At 49.8% G+C, this 17,932-nt stretch overlaps 6 protein-coding genes across 9 annotated transcripts; 5 read left to right on the top strand and 1 right to left on the bottom strand.

The window, feature by feature from the left end:
• LOC112349217 (protein seele-like) lies at positions 1-1,104 on the top strand. Its single transcript, XM_024683266.1, has 9 exons — positions 1-132; positions 193-219; positions 276-355; positions 434-506; positions 568-619; positions 673-724; positions 793-817; positions 874-956; positions 1,007-1,104. Exons 1-9 carry the CDS (start codon positions 25-27, stop codon positions 1,026-1,028), a joined length of 522 nt encoding a protein of 173 aa, XP_024539034.1. The 5' UTR covers positions 1-24; the 3' UTR covers positions 1,029-1,104.
• Positions 1,021-8,263, bottom strand: LOC9653326 (brefeldin A-inhibited guanine nucleotide-exchange protein 5). Of its 3 annotated transcripts, none has more exons than XM_024683256.1 (33): positions 8,167-8,263; positions 7,939-8,108; positions 7,845-7,884; positions 7,543-7,786; positions 7,363-7,484; positions 7,245-7,303; positions 7,135-7,192; positions 6,783-7,080; positions 6,660-6,718; positions 6,542-6,611; positions 6,421-6,489; positions 6,252-6,374; positions 6,147-6,200; positions 6,010-6,098; positions 5,865-5,961; positions 5,729-5,818; positions 5,499-5,675; positions 5,342-5,452; positions 5,111-5,295; positions 4,453-5,061; positions 3,988-4,405; positions 3,701-3,940; positions 3,522-3,645; positions 3,321-3,469; positions 2,907-3,269; positions 2,683-2,849; positions 2,365-2,633; positions 2,143-2,312; positions 1,976-2,095; positions 1,781-1,917; positions 1,488-1,725; positions 1,337-1,432; positions 1,021-1,282 (listed from the first exon to the last, which is right to left on the bottom strand). In XM_024683256.1, exons 2-33 carry the CDS (start codon positions 8,045-8,047, stop codon positions 1,214-1,216), a joined length of 5,223 nt encoding a protein of 1,740 aa, XP_024539024.1. In that variant the 5' UTR covers positions 8,048-8,108; positions 8,167-8,263; the 3' UTR covers positions 1,021-1,213. The 3 variants fall into 3 exon arrangements, with proteins under 3 accessions (XP_024539024.1, XP_024539026.1, XP_024539025.1); XM_024683258.1 differs by having other exon boundaries at positions 6,542-6,718; positions 6,783-6,944; positions 6,993-7,080; XM_024683257.1 differs by having other exon boundaries at positions 7,939-8,111; positions 8,167-8,260.
• An 88-nt stretch (positions 8,264-8,351) lies between these two features.
• LOC9653325 (LRR receptor kinase BAK1) lies at positions 8,352-11,140 on the top strand. Its single transcript, XM_024683263.1, has 11 exons — positions 8,352-8,571; positions 8,712-8,844; positions 8,905-8,976; positions 9,055-9,198; positions 9,256-9,327; positions 9,389-9,460; positions 9,518-9,636; positions 9,693-9,833; positions 9,884-10,225; positions 10,282-10,676; positions 10,741-11,140. Exons 1-11 carry the CDS (start codon positions 8,490-8,492, stop codon positions 11,056-11,058), a joined length of 1,890 nt encoding a protein of 629 aa, XP_024539031.1. The 5' UTR covers positions 8,352-8,489; the 3' UTR covers positions 11,059-11,140.
• A 50-nt stretch (positions 11,141-11,190) lies between these two features.
• On the top strand, positions 11,191-13,315 carry LOC9653324 (kinesin-like protein KIF3A). Of its 2 annotated transcripts, XM_024683265.1 has the most exons (9): positions 11,191-11,289; positions 11,359-11,571; positions 11,629-11,838; positions 11,895-12,028; positions 12,081-12,230; positions 12,289-12,513; positions 12,566-12,615; positions 12,698-12,878; positions 12,936-13,315. In XM_024683265.1, the coding sequence occupies exons 1-9, from the start codon at positions 11,265-11,267 to the stop codon at positions 13,203-13,205; spliced, it is 1,458 nt and encodes a 485-aa protein (XP_024539033.1). In that variant the 5' UTR covers positions 11,191-11,264; the 3' UTR covers positions 13,206-13,315. The 2 variants fall into 2 exon arrangements, with proteins under 2 accessions (XP_024539033.1, XP_024539032.1); XM_024683264.1 differs by having other exon boundaries at positions 11,359-11,838.
• Positions 13,316-13,472: 157 nt separating this feature from the next.
• Positions 13,473-15,467, top strand: LOC9653323 (high affinity nitrate transporter 2.4). The gene is made up of 2 exons (XM_002978261.2): positions 13,473-14,567; positions 14,634-15,467. Exons 1-2 carry the CDS (start codon positions 13,728-13,730, stop codon positions 15,402-15,404), a joined length of 1,611 nt encoding a protein of 536 aa, XP_002978307.1. The 5' UTR covers positions 13,473-13,727; the 3' UTR covers positions 15,405-15,467.
• A 94-nt stretch (positions 15,468-15,561) lies between these two features.
• On the top strand, positions 15,562-17,922 carry LOC9653322 (mitogen-activated protein kinase kinase kinase 2). Its single transcript, XM_002978260.2, has 13 exons — positions 15,562-15,745; positions 15,807-15,920; positions 15,970-16,161; positions 16,214-16,291; positions 16,347-16,429; positions 16,493-16,574; positions 16,632-16,732; positions 16,782-16,821; positions 16,867-17,019; positions 17,072-17,230; positions 17,278-17,594; positions 17,654-17,718; positions 17,774-17,922. The coding sequence occupies exons 1-13, from the start codon at positions 15,617-15,619 to the stop codon at positions 17,866-17,868; spliced, it is 1,608 nt and encodes a 535-aa protein (XP_002978306.2). The 5' UTR covers positions 15,562-15,616; the 3' UTR covers positions 17,869-17,922.
• The last annotated feature ends 10 nt before the right edge of the window (positions 17,923-17,932 follow it).

Below are 17,932 nucleotides of genomic sequence, written 5' to 3'. Positions count from 1 at the left end.
ACGCGGGTCGTCAAGTAGAGCGCCATGGCGGCGGCGATCTATCGCCTTCTTCCTCTAGTCGGGATCCTGCTCGTTCTTCCAATGCTGATCGAAGCTATCCATCACAAATGCGCCGCTTGCAAAGCCGTCGCGGTAAGATTTTACCAGATCTACGCGTGGTTTTGCGTGATTGATGCTCTCTCGTTCCCGCAGGTGGAGCTGGAGCTGGCTCTTGCAAACGTTAGTGAGTAAAAATTTTCCGTATGATCTTGCGATTGCTGACAGAACTTCTCCAGGAAAGGCCGAGGAACGATATCGACTTGCGGCACAGACTGGATTCGAAGGGGCAGCGACAGGGACGAGTAATCCAATACAAGTAAGAGTGTTATGAAACGAAGCATTGCTTGCTCTGTCTCGGCCTTGTATGTGATGATATCTGGATGAATTCTCTCAGGCTTAGCGAGCTTAGAGTGTTGGAGCTCCTGGAAGGCGTTTGCTCTAGAGTGAAAGACTACACCCTTGACAAGGTGGGCTTAGCTTACACAAGAGCTGGATTCGTCTTTGGGCTGAATTTTCGATGCAATGCAGGCGACTGGCGAGTGGATCAAACTTAGCAACAGTGGCAACAGGAACGAGGATGGTATGCGTGAAGTTCTGCTTGAGAAAGTGATGCTCACTCTGTTCATTCTCTAGAAAAGCGAGAAGCTGAAGTACACTCCAAGGAGATTGCGGTTTATTGTGGCAGGTAAGGTCCATACATATCGTGACTACGTCGCTCTCAGGACTAAAGAAGTCGTTCGTGTGAAAAAACAGGCTGCTTGAAAAGCATGAAGACGAGGTTTGGAGCTACGCTTTCCTGCTCATCCACACTTACACTTTTCTTTCGTTTTGCAGCTAGCCTCGACGATAAGGAGTGGCGAAATGGTGGCGGGTTCTGTTAACACAGTTTTGTGCAACAACATCTCCAGAGATTGCAAGTAAGCTAACCAGTTTCCGTGTTTGTTTCTTATACTTTTTGCTACTGAAGCACGGAACGAGAAGAGCTCTAACATCTTCATAAAAGAATTGCAACATTGTAGACAATTGCTGACTGCTGAGAATAACAGAAGGAAAAACCGATGCTTACACTAGTTTACAATAAGAGTGTCTCCTTGGTGCAGGCTGCTGCAGCAATCAGCTTCTCCAGAAAGTGCAAGCACTCAAAAAAACGGGGCCCGTTGCCAAAGTCGTTCGTTCATGATGAAGGCAGCAAAGACACCAGGCGAAGCTTGAAAAGCTCTCCCAGCGCTTTTCTCACATCCATCTAAAGGATAGTATCATGAGTAAGGTAGACTGCCACTTAAAAAATAAGACTTACTTGATTACTGCAGATAAGCTTTGTGAAGTATGGGTAGAACTCCGAGAGATGTCTCTTGAACATTTCGCCTTCCATCTCGGACAACGAGTTGAGCACCTGTAAGATTTTGACGAAACGTTTAGTATGCGACTAGCGTTGCGATCCTGCGAACCTTGACGACCACTGAAGAGCGCAAGCTGAGAGAGTAGTGAGCCTCAGCTTGGATAGGCTCCCCGGGAGCCGGGATCAAAGCCACCGCTTCTTTCAGTATATGGGAATAAAAGGTTACGAGACGCCGCTCTGCCTCCTCTTTAAGATTTCCATCCGCTGGAGACAACACAGCTTGGTTGAGCAGCGTCAGGTATATCCGTGTTCCTTCAACTTCCTGTCGGAGAAGCGTTGGAGGCGGCCTGTAATCAACCCAAGTTTCCACGTCAAGCCTTTCATGATAAGATGAAGGCTTACATTTCGCCGGAAAACTGCTGGATACGAATGCGAAGGTTAGCATCTGAGTTGTAAGTCGCCGCAAAGTCCACCACTGACAACAATGTATCCATAATCTGGATTTTGTTCGACGTGCTTAGTAGACTCCAGTGCTTTGCCTGTGTTAGATAGATACTTGGTTTACACGGGGCCAAAAACTCCCAAGATGAAGCTTACCTGCATGCTTTCAAGAGCTCTCAGCAATAGCAACTGCGTCAAGCACTTGCTTCTAACGATCGGAAGCTGTAGCGCCGCGTCCTCGATACTAGCGAGACTAGTTTCCTCCGCGTCACTCGGCTGCAACGAGAAAGTAGAGTCACACCACAAACGGGATAACCACATACCTGGACACGAGGAGGACTTGGACTATCAGTCGATCGGGATCTGCCTTTGAAAGTTAAGTTCTTCTTCAAAAATGCGTCCACCATATTGCCAACCAGTCTTCGGCCTAACGTATGGCCCCCGAAGAGGCCTCCTTTTCCTTCCTCAGAAGCTGGCGGCGTAGGAGTAAATCCTGCAATAATACCGCAGATTAGTTCAGCACGCGCATTGTACGCAGGTTCCACCTTCCGCCTCTGCATGAGACGGTGTTTCATGAGGATCACCGTCAGCTCTGCTATCGAAACTCGACCTTCCACTTTGTTTCACTGGCTCACCATTGCTATCACCAGAGACCTGACCACTCTGGTGGCTATCCTGGCTTTCTACGTCCCACTCAGCTGGAGCTCCCAGGGGCAAGTTGTCTGTCCTCTGACCTGTCAAACTCCCCGACCTTCGAACATCAAGACCGTCTGGACTCAGGAGCTCCACCGGCTGAGTAGTATAGCACGCGTCTCTACACAAACCGACATATAAACCGATGGTATATGGAATAGCTGACCTACCTTATACTGTCTAGAAGAGTTGCCCAGTCTTTTTCAGCGAATTGATGACCTCCAATCTCCGTGAGACGGACTAGAGCACCAACAGCAATGCCGGCAAGAGCTTGATCTGGCCGTGTGACGCAATCCAGAAGCAATGCCAACAACGACGGCAAAAGAAACGAGACTTCCTGCAAGACCAGCAGTCAATATAATTCTCTCGAGCAGATAGAAGCCTATAGCTATACCTTGTAGAAGCTACTGAATAGATCGCAAAGGAGCTGGAGAGAATGGATGCATGTCTCTCGAAGCCACTGCTCTGCTGATGCCTGCCGGTCGCCGTCTTTTCCAGCATGACGCACATAATCAAATATTGGAAACAGCACACGGTGAAATACGCTGTCCCAGAACGACGTTGAAAACTGATGTCCACGTTCCTTTAAAAGATCGAACAGGACTTCTAAAGCGCAGTTTCTGACTTCAATCCGTGGGTCGGAAGTGAGGTCGGAAAGCCCAGCTAGCATAGGAAACCAATAGTATTCAGAGACGTCCACATCGGCTCCCTTGCCAACTGTTTCAACAGCCTTCGAATTGATTCCTGGTAGCCGTCCCTGTAGATCAAGCACATTAGTCACAACATCCAGGAAGGTCAGAAAGTTTACCTCGGCAAGGCGATCTTCGCATATACGTAAAAGTGCTATTGCTTTCAAGCTTATTCGAGAGCTAGTTTTGTTGTTCGCAAAAGCCATAAGACAGTTGACGCAATCCATAAAGCAGTCTCCTGCGACTTGATCAAAATTCTCAAGCACAACTGCGGAACAAACCGGCTAGAGGTGGTGAGAAAATGTGAAGAACCCGCCTACCTTGCTCGACATTCTCAAATGCTAAATCAGCGATTGCTTCCGTATCGTCATATGCAGCTGTTGTGAATACCATAAACACGCTTTTCCAGCCGGACTTTATGCTTCCAACTTTAGATTTGATTATCTGGAAGAGCATGAAGCTAGATGTAAACCGATCTCCAGTGAGAAAGAAACATTACCTGCACAATGCAGTCCACAATAAGACCCCGCACCACGGTACTTTTGTTAGTGCGCATAAGAACGACAAATGGCTTCAATATGTCGTTCTGAAAGGAAAAGTTGGCCAGCTCTTTCCGTTCAAAGTATTTCATTCCCAACTGACGTAGTGAATCAATCGCATACATGGCGATTTTTTCATCGTGGTGACTGCCAGCAGCTACAAAATGCTGTGATAATACGGACCATATTTTGGCCCAAACCTGAGAGACGGTCATGAGCTTCTGATAAAGATAAAAGTTCAACTTACCATTCTGATACGGGCCATATTGTAGTAGCTGATTTCCACAAGCTTTTGAAGGCTGTAAACCCGGGGAGGTACCTGCTTCATTTCTTCGACGGAAACTCCGCATAAGGCTGTGAAAAATTCCACAACCACGTCGCTGGGGAGCTTCACGCTGTTAACAAAGACCTGCTCAGTCGGTTTTCCAGTAAGGTCTATGAGCGCCTGAGCGAGAGCGTCTTTCGAGATCTGGTTTGCCCCGTGCATCAGGGTCGGCAAGATTGAAGGCGACGACGTTATGTGCTCGAGCCTCGACACACATTCTAAAACGGCGTTCCATGTATCTTGTAGACAATTCGGTTCGGTCTCAGCTATTCCAAGCAACGTCTTCAATGCCTCCACATTTTTCATTCGCATATCTTTTGGAGCATGAAGAAACGTAAAGCTGCATGGAAAACAATTAGTAAACACCCTCGAAGCTCATAAGCGTACCGTATTAAAGATGTTAGGAAAGCGTATCTGAGAGTGTCCATCCCAAGAAGCTTCGTCAGATGAATACCAGAACGGAATCCTTCCATGCAAGGTTGGACCCGAGGCTTATTCTCGTTATCTTCCATCGTGACCGAGAAAGCTGCAAGTAGAGGCCATCCGACAGCTTCAAGCATAGGCCGGGCAAGCTCCCCGTGAGTTGCCTTGTGAAATGTTCCCTTCTTCGTGTCAGCCCGCTTAAACAATGCCTGAGTTCTTCGAATAATTTCCTCACTTTCACGCTTGGCTTCTGCAGCAGTTTTCTTTTTCGAAACTCCAAGGTTCAAGACACTAACAAGACGCCCTTTTTCTTCCGCGTTGTCTTTCTTCGTTGGATCGGCATCTTTCATTTTGATCTCCTCTTTCACAATAGAATCGTATAGCTCCTGGAGAAGGTCGACAGGTGGGTGCTCCTCGGCATCACTCTCTGTGTTGAGGCGAACAAAATCGTCTTTGGACATTTTTGGCCAGACCATAGGATTATGGGCATCCGTGTTGAGCATAATAACTGCGTATGCCAGAACATAAGCTGTGTCGGCAGATTTGAAGAGCCCCGGGTTGCAACGGCAGTACCTGGAACACTCTAGTTTGAAGCATGCACACGGGCATTGACAAATCGTACCTTTCGGCAAATTTCTCCATTATACGATCAATCTTTTGAGCTTCGCCAGGCAATCGAAAACTCCTCAAAAACTCCCGAATGGCTTGGTCAAACTTCATGTTCTGTAGTTGTGTGCTATCAACATACGCATGCATGACAGACACCTGGAATTCCTCGTGCTGACCCAAATAATCGCCAATCATAGTCTGAAAGAAACGAGTTGAGACATGCCAGATTAGTTTCAAAATGTACCTTGTCTAGACCCGACATCGTTTTTAAAAACTGTGCGATTGCACCTGGATCGCGTTGAACAAGCTTGTTTGTGACAAGGTACTCAATGCCTTTGGCCGCATTACGATTAAACTGTAAATAAAAAGCGTAAAGTTCATTCCATGATCGAACAACCAACCTCTGCTATGGCAGCTTCCATTGTCGATTTTTGAGCCTTAGCCTTTTTAATATCAGCCGCTTGTGTTGATGCGTGCAATCCTTCTTTTCCAGACTGATGATCAGATAGATATCTTTTCTTGGCATCATCATGCGATTTAGTCCAATTCACTAATGACTTAACCACATTGACCAAGCACTGCAAAATGCGACAATATATCAGCTTTGATGAGTGGAAACTATAGAAATTACCTGTAGCGATGATCCTTTCAAAGCTGTATTTTGCGCAAGGGCAGGATCTGCACTAACTGTACCTTGTGCCATTTTTGAAAGCGAGCTCACCTAAGGAACAATTACGATAGGGGAGAAAACATCAAATGAGGCTTACCATGCGTTCAAAAAGATTTGTGGCTTCTAGATCGCAATCGTAATTAACAAATGTATCGGCTAGCATTTGTGAATCGGTACACACCTTCTCCAACATTCTACACACCAGCATCAGTTAGGCTGAACAGAGGTATGACCCGCCTTACTTCAAAACGGACAATCTTTGTTGAAGTGGCGTGTCAACGCTGTCTAGAGGCCGCAACACTATTAACGAGAAAAACACCCCGACTTCCGCCTGTCATACGATGTAAATACCCGCTTGATATTACCACCAGTCTTTTACCTTCAGGCTTTCTCTAAAACGCAAAAGCAAGACCATAAAGATCCCGCAAGAATTCTGCAGCCGAGCGAATGTTGGCAGGCATCTATTTAAATAAAGAATGCTCACCTGAAAAATTGTTGTGTTGGAGGAGACACAAGCTCGAAGAAGTGCATAGGACAGGTAAGCCTTGATAGAATCTATAAAGGCAAAATTCACTGTGAATGAAGGGCTAACGCTCTCCAGGAGGCCCTGCTCAATTAAGTAAGAAGTTATTCGTTCTCATTTGAAAAAGCACCTGTATTAATTCGAGAGACAATATCTTCGTTCTTGTCACCATGTCATCTGCCCCGTCTTTCATTGACATCTATAAAAAAAAACTTCAAATTAAAAAAAAAAGTGCTTATCAGACTGCCTACCTTGCAAAGAGTTCTGAAAACCATAAGGGCCTCCCGTTGGCCTACATTTAGGCTATTCAAATCGATACCCCTGGCAAAACAAATTTTAAGTACCAGATAAAGATAATGCGACACATACTCATTGGAAACCGCTCCACCTTCAGACAGAATTGCCTTGTCTAGCGCCGCTTCAAGGCCCTAAGCATCATATAAAAATCTTATATGAGAGAAAAGAGAGAAAATACGGAACAAAAAAAAAAACCTTTATATCGGCATCCCCAGCCAAGTGCTGAAGTTCCTCCACACTCACAGAAGCCTGTGAGCTTGTAGGACTTGAATTTTCAGCCTCGTGTCTGCGATAGTGCTCAGTAGCCTGTCTGACATCAGGAATGTTTTTCTGTTGAGATAAAACATGTTCCGCCGGCTGCTTATAATGTGTGTGTAAGTCAAGAACATAAACAAGAACACGAACCCCATTCTCTAATTCCATTCTCTTAAAGACAATGTTGATCATTTGCGTCAGCGTGGCCTTGGCTGTAGCCTGGTTCACGGAGCTTTTACTGAACATATTTCAGACAAGAGTAAGTTAGGTGAAAATTAGCTAAAACAGATACCTGTTCAGCACGATAGAGTAGCACGTCCGGATAGAGCTCAGCAGGCACTCTCCGTGAACTGCATAAAAGGAACCTTTTCAGGTAACGCAAGAAAATTAAAAGAATCTTACCTTGAAATTTCGACGAGGCAACAGCTGTTAACAGTACTTTTATCACTTGCAAAACGGTGCTAGTGTAGAAGCAAAAGTCAGGTACACTCACTTGGCAGCACAAAAGAGAAATGGTCACCTATCCGTCGCTGAATTGTCGATGCATGAACAGACTTTGTTCAAGACTTCCGTCAGCATAGCACCATTTTTGCCACCCTCGGTTCCAGCCTCACCTTCGAGATGCCCAAAGGAGATAAGTTTCTGCGCAAAACATGAGACTTAGTAGAAAGACAGGAAGATCTCACACTGCGGCACGTACATGAAGGCAATCCAAGGCCGTTTCCACCAGCTTGGGCTGCTTGGTTTCGATTGCCAGGCGCAGAGGGAGTAGAATGAGGTCGGCCTCGGAAACTTCCAACGTACCGCCAGCCTCCGCCATGGTTGCCGCGGCCACCTGACTGCTGGTTCGTCTTTTAGGAGAAGTAACACTGCTAGCAGCAGTAGGACTCTCCGTGGACTTGGGTGTGCCAGGCTCACTCTCGGCATCCTGCTGAGGAGGAGGACTATCCAACGCAAATGCGGGAAGAGTTTCCTAGGAGATGAAAGAAATGGAAGGCTTACGCTTTTGGTCCATCTGTGGATCCTGAGAACTGGCCTCTATCTGAAAGCACCAGAAACTCGCTGTTGGATCGAAATTCATGCAATGCTGACTGACCTAGATATTCTTTGAGGGCATTCTGGAGCGCTGTATACTTTTTGCCTTGAGATTCCTTCGCCAAGCGCTCGAATGCGCGTGTCACAAACGCCCCAGCTGCATCTGCCATGGCTAAGCTCCAACTCGCCAATCACAAGATCGATCAATTGCTGGAGGGAGATCACCATCGCCTGCTTCAGATCGCGTGAGCGCGCCCCGGTGCCAGATCTAGACAACCTAATCACTTACACGCCAGGCGCCAGGGATGAATCGCTCGCACAGATCTCCATCCAGGCCAGGCGGATCGCTGCGCGTGGTAGCTGAGCCTCCTACCGGAAGAAAACCCAGGTACGGAAGTGGCCCTTATATTTATATATGTATATGGCCGTAAAGTACACATTGGGACCACATTTTTCCCCTGTGAGCCAAAATGCGGCTTTGGTCTACCTAGGCGGCCCAGAGAAGCTCTCTCCTCCTTCATTTTCTATAACGTCGCTCTAGGTTTAGGTGCCGGCATTGCGAGGAGGCGATGGTATCTGGAGCAAGATCCTTGTAGCGTCCCAGCATTGGCGATGGAGCAAGCGATGCGGCCGTGGCTCTTGTTGTTCGTCGCCGCTGGGATCTTCGTCTCGTCAGCCACGGGCAACTCGGAGGGTAAGCAAGGCTCCCCAGCTCCAGATTATCGGTCAGCGTGGTGTCAGGCTCTGTCTGGATTGTCAGATGGAACTCGAATCGCATGTCATTGCAATCGTGAGAGCGCGGGCACTGACTTGTGTGGTGTTTTGGCTGGCTAGGCGATGCCCTTCATGTATTTCGGCAGGCGCTGGATGATCCTAGCAACGTCTTGCAAAGCTGGGATCCCACACTGGTCAATCCTTGTACCTGGTTTCACGTAACTTGCAACACCCAAGACAACGTTATAAGAGTGTAAGCCGCTCGCTTTCCTTCTTTGTATGCTTCTTCTTTACCTCTACACTCCTTTGGCAGAGACTTGGGAAATGCATTTCTCTCAGGGCGTTTGGTAGCAGCTCTTGGCAATCTCGAAAATTTACAGTACTTGTAAGTAAATCTAATTCCTCCTATTCTCTATGGTGGAGCTAACTAGGACCCCCCCTTTTCCATTGTTTCCTTTAACAGGGAGTTGTACAGCAACAACATCACTGGGCCAATCCCAAAGGAGCTGGGCAACTTGACTGAGCTCGTCAGCCTTGATTTGTACCAAAACAGCTTCACTGGCGATATACCTGACTCACTCGGTAAACTTCATAATCTGAGGTTCCTGTAAGTAATCTATCGTTTCCCTTCGTTTCGCTTCAACCCTTCTTTACCTCTTTCCAGCCGACTAAATAATAATACGCTCGACGGCAAGATCCCCAACTCACTCACCACAATCCCGGGGCTTCAAGTGCTGTAAGTTGTTCTCTGAGTTGTCTGGGGGGAGGTGTGTCACTTCTCCCTCTTGTCCTTGCAGGGATCTCTCGAATAACAATTTGTCAGGTCCAGTTCCAACTAATGGCTCCTTTTCGCTGTTCACGCCGATAAGGTACTTTTGGCGGACATTCTTTTTGGCTGTCTCTCCTCATAACTCGTTATCGTACAGTTTTGGAGGTAATCCGGCATTGTGTGGTGCTGTTGTCAGCCGTCAATGTCCAGGAGGGCCCCCATTGCCACCTCCGACTCCCTACCAGCCACCCTCACCTTTTGTTGGCAATCAAAATGGTAAGGTGTTAATTGGCTGGAGAGTCGGGTGTTTCAAACAGTCTGAATGGCTTCAGGAAATAATGGGGGATCCTCGAGCACCGGTGCCATTGCTGGAGGTGTGGCTGCCAGCGCTGCCTTGCTTTTTGCAACTCCAGCTATCGCTTTTGCGTGGTGGAAACGTCGCAGACCGCACGAGGCCTACTTCGATGTCCCAGGTAAGAGCTGGCCATACTCGTGCTGAACCTGCTAACGACTTCTGTGACAGCTGAAGAGGATCCCGAAGTTCACCTTGGTCAGTTGAAGAGATTCTCACTCCGAGAACTTCAGGTCGCGACAGATAACTTCAACAACCGGAACATCCTTGGTCGGGGTGGGTTTGGAAAAGTGTACAAAGGCAGGCTGGCAGATGGATCTCTGGTAGCTGTTAAAAGATTGAAGGAAGAACGAAGTCCAGGTGGTGAGTTGCAGTTCCAGACTGAAGTCGAGATGATAAGTATGGCTGTACACAGAAATCTTCTCCGTTTGCGTGGTTTTTGCATGACACCAACGGAAAGACTTCTTGTTTATCCATACATGCCCAACGGAAGCGTTGCTTCCCGGTTACGAGGTATGCAAATGGTGGTCATTCTTGTGTCATGGACTATAACGCTGAAAGCGTTGCAGAGAGACTTCCGGGAGATACACCACTGGACTGGCCAACGAGAAAATGCATAGCTCTAGGTGCGGCGCGTGGTTTGTCATATCTTCACGACCACTGTGATCCCAAAATTATCCATCGCGACGTCAAAGCAGCAAACATCTTGCTGGATGAGGAATACGAAGCTGTGGTGGGGGACTTTGGCCTGGCCAAGCTCATGGACTACAAAGACACGCACGTCACAACAGCAGTCCGAGGCACGATCGGCCATATCGCTCCCGAGTACTTATCCACGGGGAAGTCGTCAGAGAAAACGGACGTGTTTGGTTTCGGGATCATGTTACTGGAACTCATCACTGGACAACGAGCGTTTGATCTCGCTCGCCTCGCCAACGATGACGACGTGATGCTTCTCGACTGGGTACGTATCTCACCAGTGTGTCTTTCTTGCGATTAAGTCATGCTTTGGTCTCAACTCGCTTCAGGTGAAAGGACTGCTAAGAGAGCGAAAGGTGGACCTTTTAGTGGATCCCGACTTGAAAAACGAGTACGATCCCATGGAAGTCGAGCAGCTCATTCAGGTGGCACTTCTATGCACACAAGGCTCTCCAATGGACAGGCCCAAGATGGCCGAGGTCGTAAGAATGCTCGAAGGCGACGGCCTGGCGGAGAGATGGGAAGAATGGCAAAAGGTGGAAGTTGTCCGAAGCCAGGAAGTCGAGCTCGTGTCGCATGGAAACTCCGAGTGGATTGTCGACTCCACGGATAATCTACACGCGGTGGAACTCTCGGGTCCAAGATAGTAGAGTAGCTAAGGCTATTAATTAGTTGTAATTGTGGCTTTAATCTCCCGCCCCCCGCAACAACTGTTTTTATTTTGCGAAACTGGGGGCGTGTGCGAAAGCCGTCTCGTTTGCTAGCTGTCAGACGAAAGCAAGGAAACGCTTAACGGAGAAGAGCACAAACAGGGTTACCATGTAACAGAGCGCCATCGCGCACTCTCGCGGCGATGTCACCAGGCACTGGCGGATCTGGTAAGCAATGCGGCTCGCGCGATCGCGCGGGCTTCCACGGCTTTTGAAATCTTTCCGAAAATCTGGCAGCAAAAGCGAAGAACATCGAGGTTTTCGTCCGGGTCCGGCCGCCGTCCAAAGCTGAGGATGGGAGGAGGGATAAGATTGTCGCTGAGGTCGTGGAGGATAGACAGATCAGAGTAGGATCGAATGAAACGTTTTGTACTTGGTGTCTCATACTCCTACTCAACATAGGTTGTGGATCAAGGCTATGGCAACACGACGACAATAAGAACCTTCCAGGCAAGAACTATTCTCGTTGTTTTGTGCCCCGCCTCAAGAATCCTCTTTGTCTATTAGTTCGATGGCTGCCTTGGGCCCGAGGTGTTGCAAGACCAAGTTATGGAGCGTTGTGGACTGCAAAGAATGCTCGAGTCCGTCATGGAAGGCTACACGTCCACTGTCATGGCTTGCGGCCAAACCGGATCCGGCAAGACGTACACAATGTGCGGTCGACAAGAGGTCAGGAAACCACCACCTTGACATTGAGTTTGATCACTTTGCAGCGAGGTAAGAGCTCTCGTCTCTTCTTGTTGCGTATTTTATACGTGCACAGGGTGGAGTAGAAGTAGGCTGCGATGATGGCTTGATTGCCCGATCAGTCAAGTATCTCTTCAGTGCGATCAAGCTGGAGGCCGACCGGGATGCTTCCAAGTCGTATACGATGCGCGCTTCTTACTACGAGATTTACAACGAGCAGGTTCTTTGCTTAAACACGCATGTCGCTGAGGCATTCTCTTGTTGAGCCACAGGTGAATGATCTGCTTCGACTTGAATCAGCACCGCGAGAGATCAAGTGGAACGTAAAAAGTGGATACTACGTAGAGAGCTTGCTGCTTGTCGAGTGTGAATCCGTGGACGACGTGTTTTCGGTGCTTAACGAAGGAGCCAAGAACCGAAAGGTGGCTTTCCAGTTTCTTTGTTTCTTTCAACTGTCTAACGTTAGATTGCTGTTTGCAGATGGGAACGCACAATCTAAACAAGGACAGCAGCAGAAGTCACTGTATCATGACGCTTCATGTCGATTCTCTGTGCCATATGGACGATGGCCCGCCTGTTACGAAACTGGGGAGGATATTGTTTGTGGATTTGGCCGGGAACGAACGCCTGAAAAAGAGCAAGAGCTCTGGAGAGATGCTCAAGGAAACCGGGAGCATAAACAGGTCTCTTTTCACTCTGGGGAAGGTAAACGATATCTATCCCCACATTCGTTCAAACTCCTGAACAACATTGCCAGGTGATTTCTTGCTTGGCGGAGGGTAAGAAAGGCGATGTCGTTCCTTACAGGTCTCTCCTCGCGTTTTCCAGCAGTGTGTGCTTGTTGTCAAAGTTAAGAGACTGACATGACAATGCTCGTTGTGCTCGCCAGGGAGAGCATGCTGACCAAGCTGCTCATGGAGAGCTTGGGAGGCAACAGCTTAGCTCTCATGATCGCTTGCATCTCTCCGGCAGTGACTGCGGTCGACGAGACGCTAAGCACGCTACATTACGCAACGTGCACGAAGAAGATCATCAACATACCCACTGTGAATATGGACGAGAAAGACAAGGTACCGAGCTTTAGCCAGGCCCAGAAAACAAATGGATCATTCATTCTTCTTTTCCAGGTGATATTGCAACTTCAAAAGGATATATCCAGCCTCAAGCAAGAGAACAAGCTCCTGCGGACAATTTTGGGTGTTTCCGCCGAGGAGGAGGTGCCCGCGGACGTGCTAGCCTCTCTCAAGTCGGACGAGGCAATGCTCCTCAACCAAATGGTGCTAGCCAAGGCCGGGCTGGCGCATCAAGGCGACCTCCAAAAGATACGATTGCCGCCAATCAAATCCATCAACGCGCAGAGTGACATGCTGCTGCCCACCGACGTCCTCGGCAAATAAAACAGACTTTCGGCGCCCCAGAAAACAAGTTACTCTCGTCCCGCGCCCAGCACAAGCTGTTGCTGACTTTTTGTAAATTAAACATCCCATACGCAAAACCCAATGTGACACGATCTGCCAGGCAAAAAAAGAATGATAACTCTTGCGGGCCTTGGGGAACGCCTCCAAACAGGGAGCAAGGCCACGAGTCAACGGCCAAAGCGAGACCCAAAGACGAAAGCGGGGCCGTTGACCAGCTGCTTCAAACTGGCAAGGGTCGTGTTTTACACCCCAAAGTCAACAGTCTCGACTCCACTCCCTTGTGAAGAGGCGAGGGGGCGGAGATACGGACTACCCCTTGTCCGCTGCCAAGCGGGCTGGAGCAGAGAGAGGGACAGGAGATCTTTTCCAAATCGTGGCAGCTTTATAAGGCCTAGATTCTCAGTAATCTGGCAGCAGGGGATTAGCGTCCGAGTTCCAAGTTCCAATCAAGCGCAGAAGAAAGAAGTTCTTCCAAAAGGGAGGAGCAGCAGGAGAGGAGCCATGGCGGAGCAGAGCACGTCGGGGATTGGCGTGGACGCAGCCGGCGATCCGGGCGTGTCGATGCACGGGGTGACGGGCAAGGAGCAGGCCTTCGCCTTCTCGGTGGAGGCGCCATCGCCGATAGCCGACCCCGCCGCCAAGAAATTCGCGCTGCCCGTCGACTCGGAGCACAAATCCAAGGTGTTCAACATCTTCTCGCTGGCCAACCCACACATGAGAACCTTCCACCTCTCGTGGATCGCCTTCTTCACTTGCTTCACCTCCACCTTCGCGGCGCCGCCGCTCCTCCCGATCATCCGCGACAACCTGGGGCTCACCAAGCTGGACGTGGGCAGGGCCGGAATCGCGTCCGTGACGGGCGCCATCGTCTCCAGGTTCGCCATGGGGCCGGTGTGCGATCTCGTCGGCCCGCGTTATGGCTGCGCCTTCGTGATTATGATGACCGCCCCCGCCGTCTTCTCCATGAGCCTCGTCTCGTCGGCCACCGGATTCATCCTCGCGCGCTTCTTCATCGGCTTCGGCCTCGCCACCTTCGTGTCGTGCCAGTTTTGGATGAGCTCCATGTTCAACAGCAAGATCGTGGGATCCGCAAACGGCACCGCTGCCGGGTGGGGCAATCTGGGCGGCGGAGCCACGCAGCTCATCATGCCGCTCGTCTTCAGGGCCATCCAATCCATGGGGTCGGACAAGTTCATCGCCTGGAGGATCGCCTTCTTCGTCCCGGGCTTCTTCCACATCTTCATGGGCCTGATGGTGCTCACCCTCGGCCAGGACCTCCCGGATGGCAACTACGCGCTGCTCAAGGAGACGGGCAAGAAGAACAAGGATGCATTCTCCAAGGTATGGAGTTGGATCTTCTCTGATCGATCGGCTTGGAAGCTCACTTGAGTGTATCAACCTATCCAGGTGTTTGTCAACGCGATCAGGAACTACCGGACGTGGATCTTCGCGCTGCTCTACGGCTACAGCTTCGGCGTGGAGCTGACGGTGGACAACATCATCGCCGAGTACTTCTACGATCGCTTCGGCCTCGACCTCCACACCGCGGGCATTGTCGCCTCCACCTTCGGCATGGCCAACCTCTTCGCGCGGCCGCTGGGCGGGATCCTGTCCGACGTCGTCGCCCGCCGCTTTGGAATGCGGGGGAGGCTGTGGGCGCTGTGGTTGATGCAATCCACGGGAGCAGTGCTGTGCATCGTCCTCGGCCTGGTTGGAAGCCTAGGCCCCTCAATCGGCGTCATGATCCTCTTCTCGCTCTTCCTCCAGGGTGCCTGTGGCTGCACCTTCGGCATCATCCCTTTCGTGTCGCACCGATCGCTGGGCGTCATCTCCGGCCTCACCGGCGCCGGCGGCAACGTTGGCGCGGTGCTCACGCAGCTCATCTTCTTCACCAGCAACCAGTACTCCACGCAAAAGGGGATCTCGCTCATGGGTGTGATGAGCTTGGCGTGCACGATGCCAGTGCTGCTCGTCTACTTCCCGCAGTGGGGCGGCGCGCTCTTCCCGGCATCCGGCGAGGTCACCGAAGAGCACTACTACACATCCGAGTGGACCAAAGCCGAGAAGGAGCAGGGCATGCACAATGCGAGCGTCAAATTCGCGGAGAATGCTCGATCCGAGCGCGGGCGCCGGGTCGCGTCGGCTCCCACGCCCCCGCATCCCTCTTCCATGGCTTGAGAACCCTAAAAAGTTTCAACTGCTTTGTTGAATACTTTTTTATACATAGAAATGAAAGGCACCCATTTTTATACGCGTACCATACGGCCGGGAAAAAGGGACCCGTTGCCGCGCTTGGCAAATTTTGAAAGCGCCGCACAGTAGAGGGTGCGGGGAATATGCCAGGCGTCTAGGGTATCGCGGGGAGAGGAAGGGGAAGAAGCGCGGGCGCCATGGGCGAGCAGTCGACAAGCCCCCGCGCCATCCGATGGCGCAAGGGCGAGCTCATCGGCGTCGGCGCCTACGGCCGCGTCTACATGGGGATGAACCTCGACTCCGGCGAGCTCATCGCGGTCAAGCAGGTGCGTTTCCCTCGCAGGTTTTGAGCTGCATTTCGAGCTCCCGATGCATTGCCTTGTCTAGGTCTTGATCGCGGCCAGCAACTTCGCCAAGGGCAAGGCCCAGCTCAGTGCTCACATCCGGGAGCTGGAAGAGGAGGTGAAGCTGCTCCAAAACTTGTCACACCCCAACATAGTTGTAAGTGTCTCCGGTGGCGGTTGAATTTGATGATCAAGATGTGTGGCAGAGGTACTTAGGAACCGCCAGGGAGGAGGAGGCGCTCAACATCTTTCTTGAATTTGTTCCCGGTGGATCTATTTCGTCGCTTCTTGGGAAGTTTGGTTCCTTCACAGAACCCGTGATTCGTATGTATACTAGGCAGTTGCTCTTGGGGCTTGAATACCTTCATCAGAATAAAATAATGCACCGAGATATCAAGGTAAAGTGAGTGATTTAGATGAAGGGTATTTTTCTTACTTTCATTCATGCAGGGAGCAAATATATTGGTAGACAACCAGGGCCACATAAAGGTAGCAGATTTTGGAGCATCGAAAAAAGTTCTTGAGCTGGTAGGCGTTGAATACCTTTTTGATTTGGCCCTTTCATGATTACGTTTCGACGCAGGCAACCATTTCGGAAGCAAAGTCCATGAAAGGGACCCCGTACTGGATGGCCCCCGAAGTTGTCAGGCAGACTGGTCACAATTGGTAGGCCTCTGCTTTTTCTCGTCTGGGCTTTTCAAGTTTTTTTCGTATGTATCGTCTTATCAGGCAAGCAGACATATGGAGTGTGGGTTGCACTGTCATTGAGATGGCAACAGGCAAGCCGCCGTGGAGTGATCAGTTTCAAGAGGTATGCTCTCGTCATTTGTTTCAAAGAGAGAACTCGTCTATCTGGATTTTATATTAGGTGGCTGCCTTGTTCCACATCGGTACAACCAAGTCGCATCCTCCTATTCCAGAACATCTATCCCCTGATGCAAAAAGTTTTCTTTTAAAATGTCTTCAAAGGTACTACCCATCTGAAAATGCATGCTCATTGCTGTTCTTTTTGGTGCAGGGAGCCACGACTGAGACCAACAGCTGCAGAGCTTCTTAAGGTGTGTGTGCTTTGATTATGCCATGTTCTCATATGTTCTTGCCAGCACCCTTTTGTTTCAGAAACGTACGACAGTAATGCCATGGCGCCCAAATTTATACCAACGGTTGATGATTGTCAGTTAAGAAAATCATTCGTAGATGATCTCAATTGTTCAGTGAGGCTAGACTCTCCCTGTGCGAGCTTATCAAACGACGAGGTTTGCCACGACGTAGAATGTTTCGTTAATGACTTTGTGTTTCGACTTGAAGATATGTCCAAGCTTCAACCCGGTGTCGGAGCCTTCATACGTGGAAGGCGCCTGTTGGACACTTGGTCGCAGCAATTCTGCGGATCCAGTCGGTCCTTCGAGCCATACTGACGACGATGACGTTACAGAGTCAAAAATCAAAGCTTTTTTGGAGGCGAAGGTAGAGCAAAAGGTTGATTCCATGTTCTGAAGGCTTTCTTGGCGCAGGCATCGGAACTGGCAAAGTTGCAAACTCCACTCTACGAAGAATACAGCCTCTACAAAGGTAGCAGTGAGGAGCCAAACTCGAGTTTCGTTGCACCGTTGAGTCCCGCAAGGCTGAGGCCACCTACAGCTAGTAGGTCCCCAAGCAAAGGGAGCAGTTTCAGTGAGAGGTCTACGTACGTGAGAAACAGTTGTGAAAGTGATGCAAGTGTCAGCTCAGACAGTGCTGCTCCCGCACCTGGTCCCGCGGCGAATTTCAATCCACTGCTCGAGGTCAGACTAAACGGACAGGATTTTCCACCATCCATTCGCAACTCCAGGTACGTTTCACCCCTTCGTTTTTAGTATGTTTGACCCTGACACTGAAATACCCTTGCAGTAGCTTCTGCGACAGGCAAAGGCAGTGGAAGGAGGAGCTCCAGCAAGAGCTCGAAATGAAGAGGGGTAATATGACACGTGTTTAAAGTCATTGGCATTAAGTGTTGATTTGTGTCTGCAGAAGAGAAGCGCAAGCTTGCGCGGCATGCAAGTGGAGCAACATCTCCGTTGTTTCAGCGGCAAAGCAGTCGGCTGGGCTTCTCTCCCGTCAGATAAGACTGTGAATTTCCTATTCCTGTAACTTTTTTACTCCAATAAATTGCCTATGTACGAGTTGACC

The sequence above is a fragment of the Selaginella moellendorffii genome, unplaced genomic scaffold, assembly GCF_000143415.4.
Source record: "Selaginella moellendorffii unplaced genomic scaffold, v1.0 SELMOscaffold_36, whole genome shotgun sequence".
In the NCBI taxonomy this organism is placed as follows: Eukaryota; Viridiplantae; Streptophyta; class Lycopodiopsida; order Selaginellales; family Selaginellaceae; genus Selaginella; species Selaginella moellendorffii.
Note: the sequence above shows the minus strand (reverse complement) of the source record. Positions and strands in the feature narration are given on the sequence as shown.

Bases quoted from the DNA above. Each gene is read 5' to 3' on its own strand.
- LOC112349217 (XM_024683266.1), top strand. From the start codon at position 25: ATGGCGGCGGCGATCTATCGCCTTCTTCCTCTAGTCGGGATCCTGCTC. The intron at 507-567 runs GTGGGCTTAGCT...GATGCAATGCAG, and splicing joins AAGACTACACCCTTGACAAG to GCGACTGGCGAGTGGATCAA. The intron at 620-672 runs GTATGCGTGAAG...TTCATTCTCTAG, and splicing joins TGGCAACAGGAACGAGGATG to AAAAGCGAGAAGCTGAAGTA.
- LOC9653326 (XM_024683256.1), bottom strand. From the start codon at position 8,047: ATGGCAGATGCAGCTGGGGCGTTTGTGACACGCGCATTCGAGCGCTTG. The intron at 5,062-5,110 runs GTACGATTTGTC...AGAGTGTTCCAG, and splicing joins ATGGAGAAATTTGCCGAAAG to GTACTGCCGTTGCAACCCGG. The intron at 2,634-2,682 runs GTAGGTCAGCTA...CGGTTTGTGTAG, and splicing joins ACTCTTCTAGACAGTATAAG to AGACGCGTGCTATACTACTC.
- LOC9653325 (XM_024683263.1), top strand. From the start codon at position 8,490: ATGGAGCAAGCGATGCGGCCGTGGCTCTTGTTGTTCGTCGCCGCTGGG. The intron at 8,845-8,904 runs GTAAGCCGCTCG...CTCCTTTGGCAG, and splicing joins CAAGACAACGTTATAAGAGT to AGACTTGGGAAATGCATTTC. The intron at 9,199-9,255 runs GTAAGTAATCTA...ACCTCTTTCCAG, and splicing joins CTTCATAATCTGAGGTTCCT to CCGACTAAATAATAATACGC.
- LOC9653324 (XM_024683264.1), top strand. From the start codon at position 11,265: ATGTCACCAGGCACTGGCGGATCTG. The intron at 11,839-11,894 runs GTAAGAGCTCTC...AGGGTGGAGTAG, and splicing joins TTTGATCACTTTGCAGCGAG to AAGTAGGCTGCGATGATGGC. The intron at 12,879-12,935 runs GTACCGAGCTTT...CTTCTTTTCCAG, and splicing joins ATATGGACGAGAAAGACAAG to GTGATATTGCAACTTCAAAA.
- LOC9653323 (XM_002978261.2), top strand. From the start codon at position 13,728: ATGGCGGAGCAGAGCACGTCGGGGATTGGCGTGGACGCAGCCGGCGAT. The intron at 14,568-14,633 runs GTATGGAGTTGG...CAACCTATCCAG, and splicing joins ACAAGGATGCATTCTCCAAG to GTGTTTGTCAACGCGATCAG.
- LOC9653322 (XM_002978260.2), top strand. From the start codon at position 15,617: ATGGGCGAGCAGTCGACAAGCCCCCGCGCCATCCGATGGCGCAAGGGC. The intron at 16,162-16,213 runs GTAAAGTGAGTG...TCATTCATGCAG, and splicing joins TAATGCACCGAGATATCAAG to GGAGCAAATATATTGGTAGA. The intron at 16,575-16,631 runs GTATGCTCTCGT...ATTTTATATTAG, and splicing joins GGAGTGATCAGTTTCAAGAG to GTGGCTGCCTTGTTCCACAT.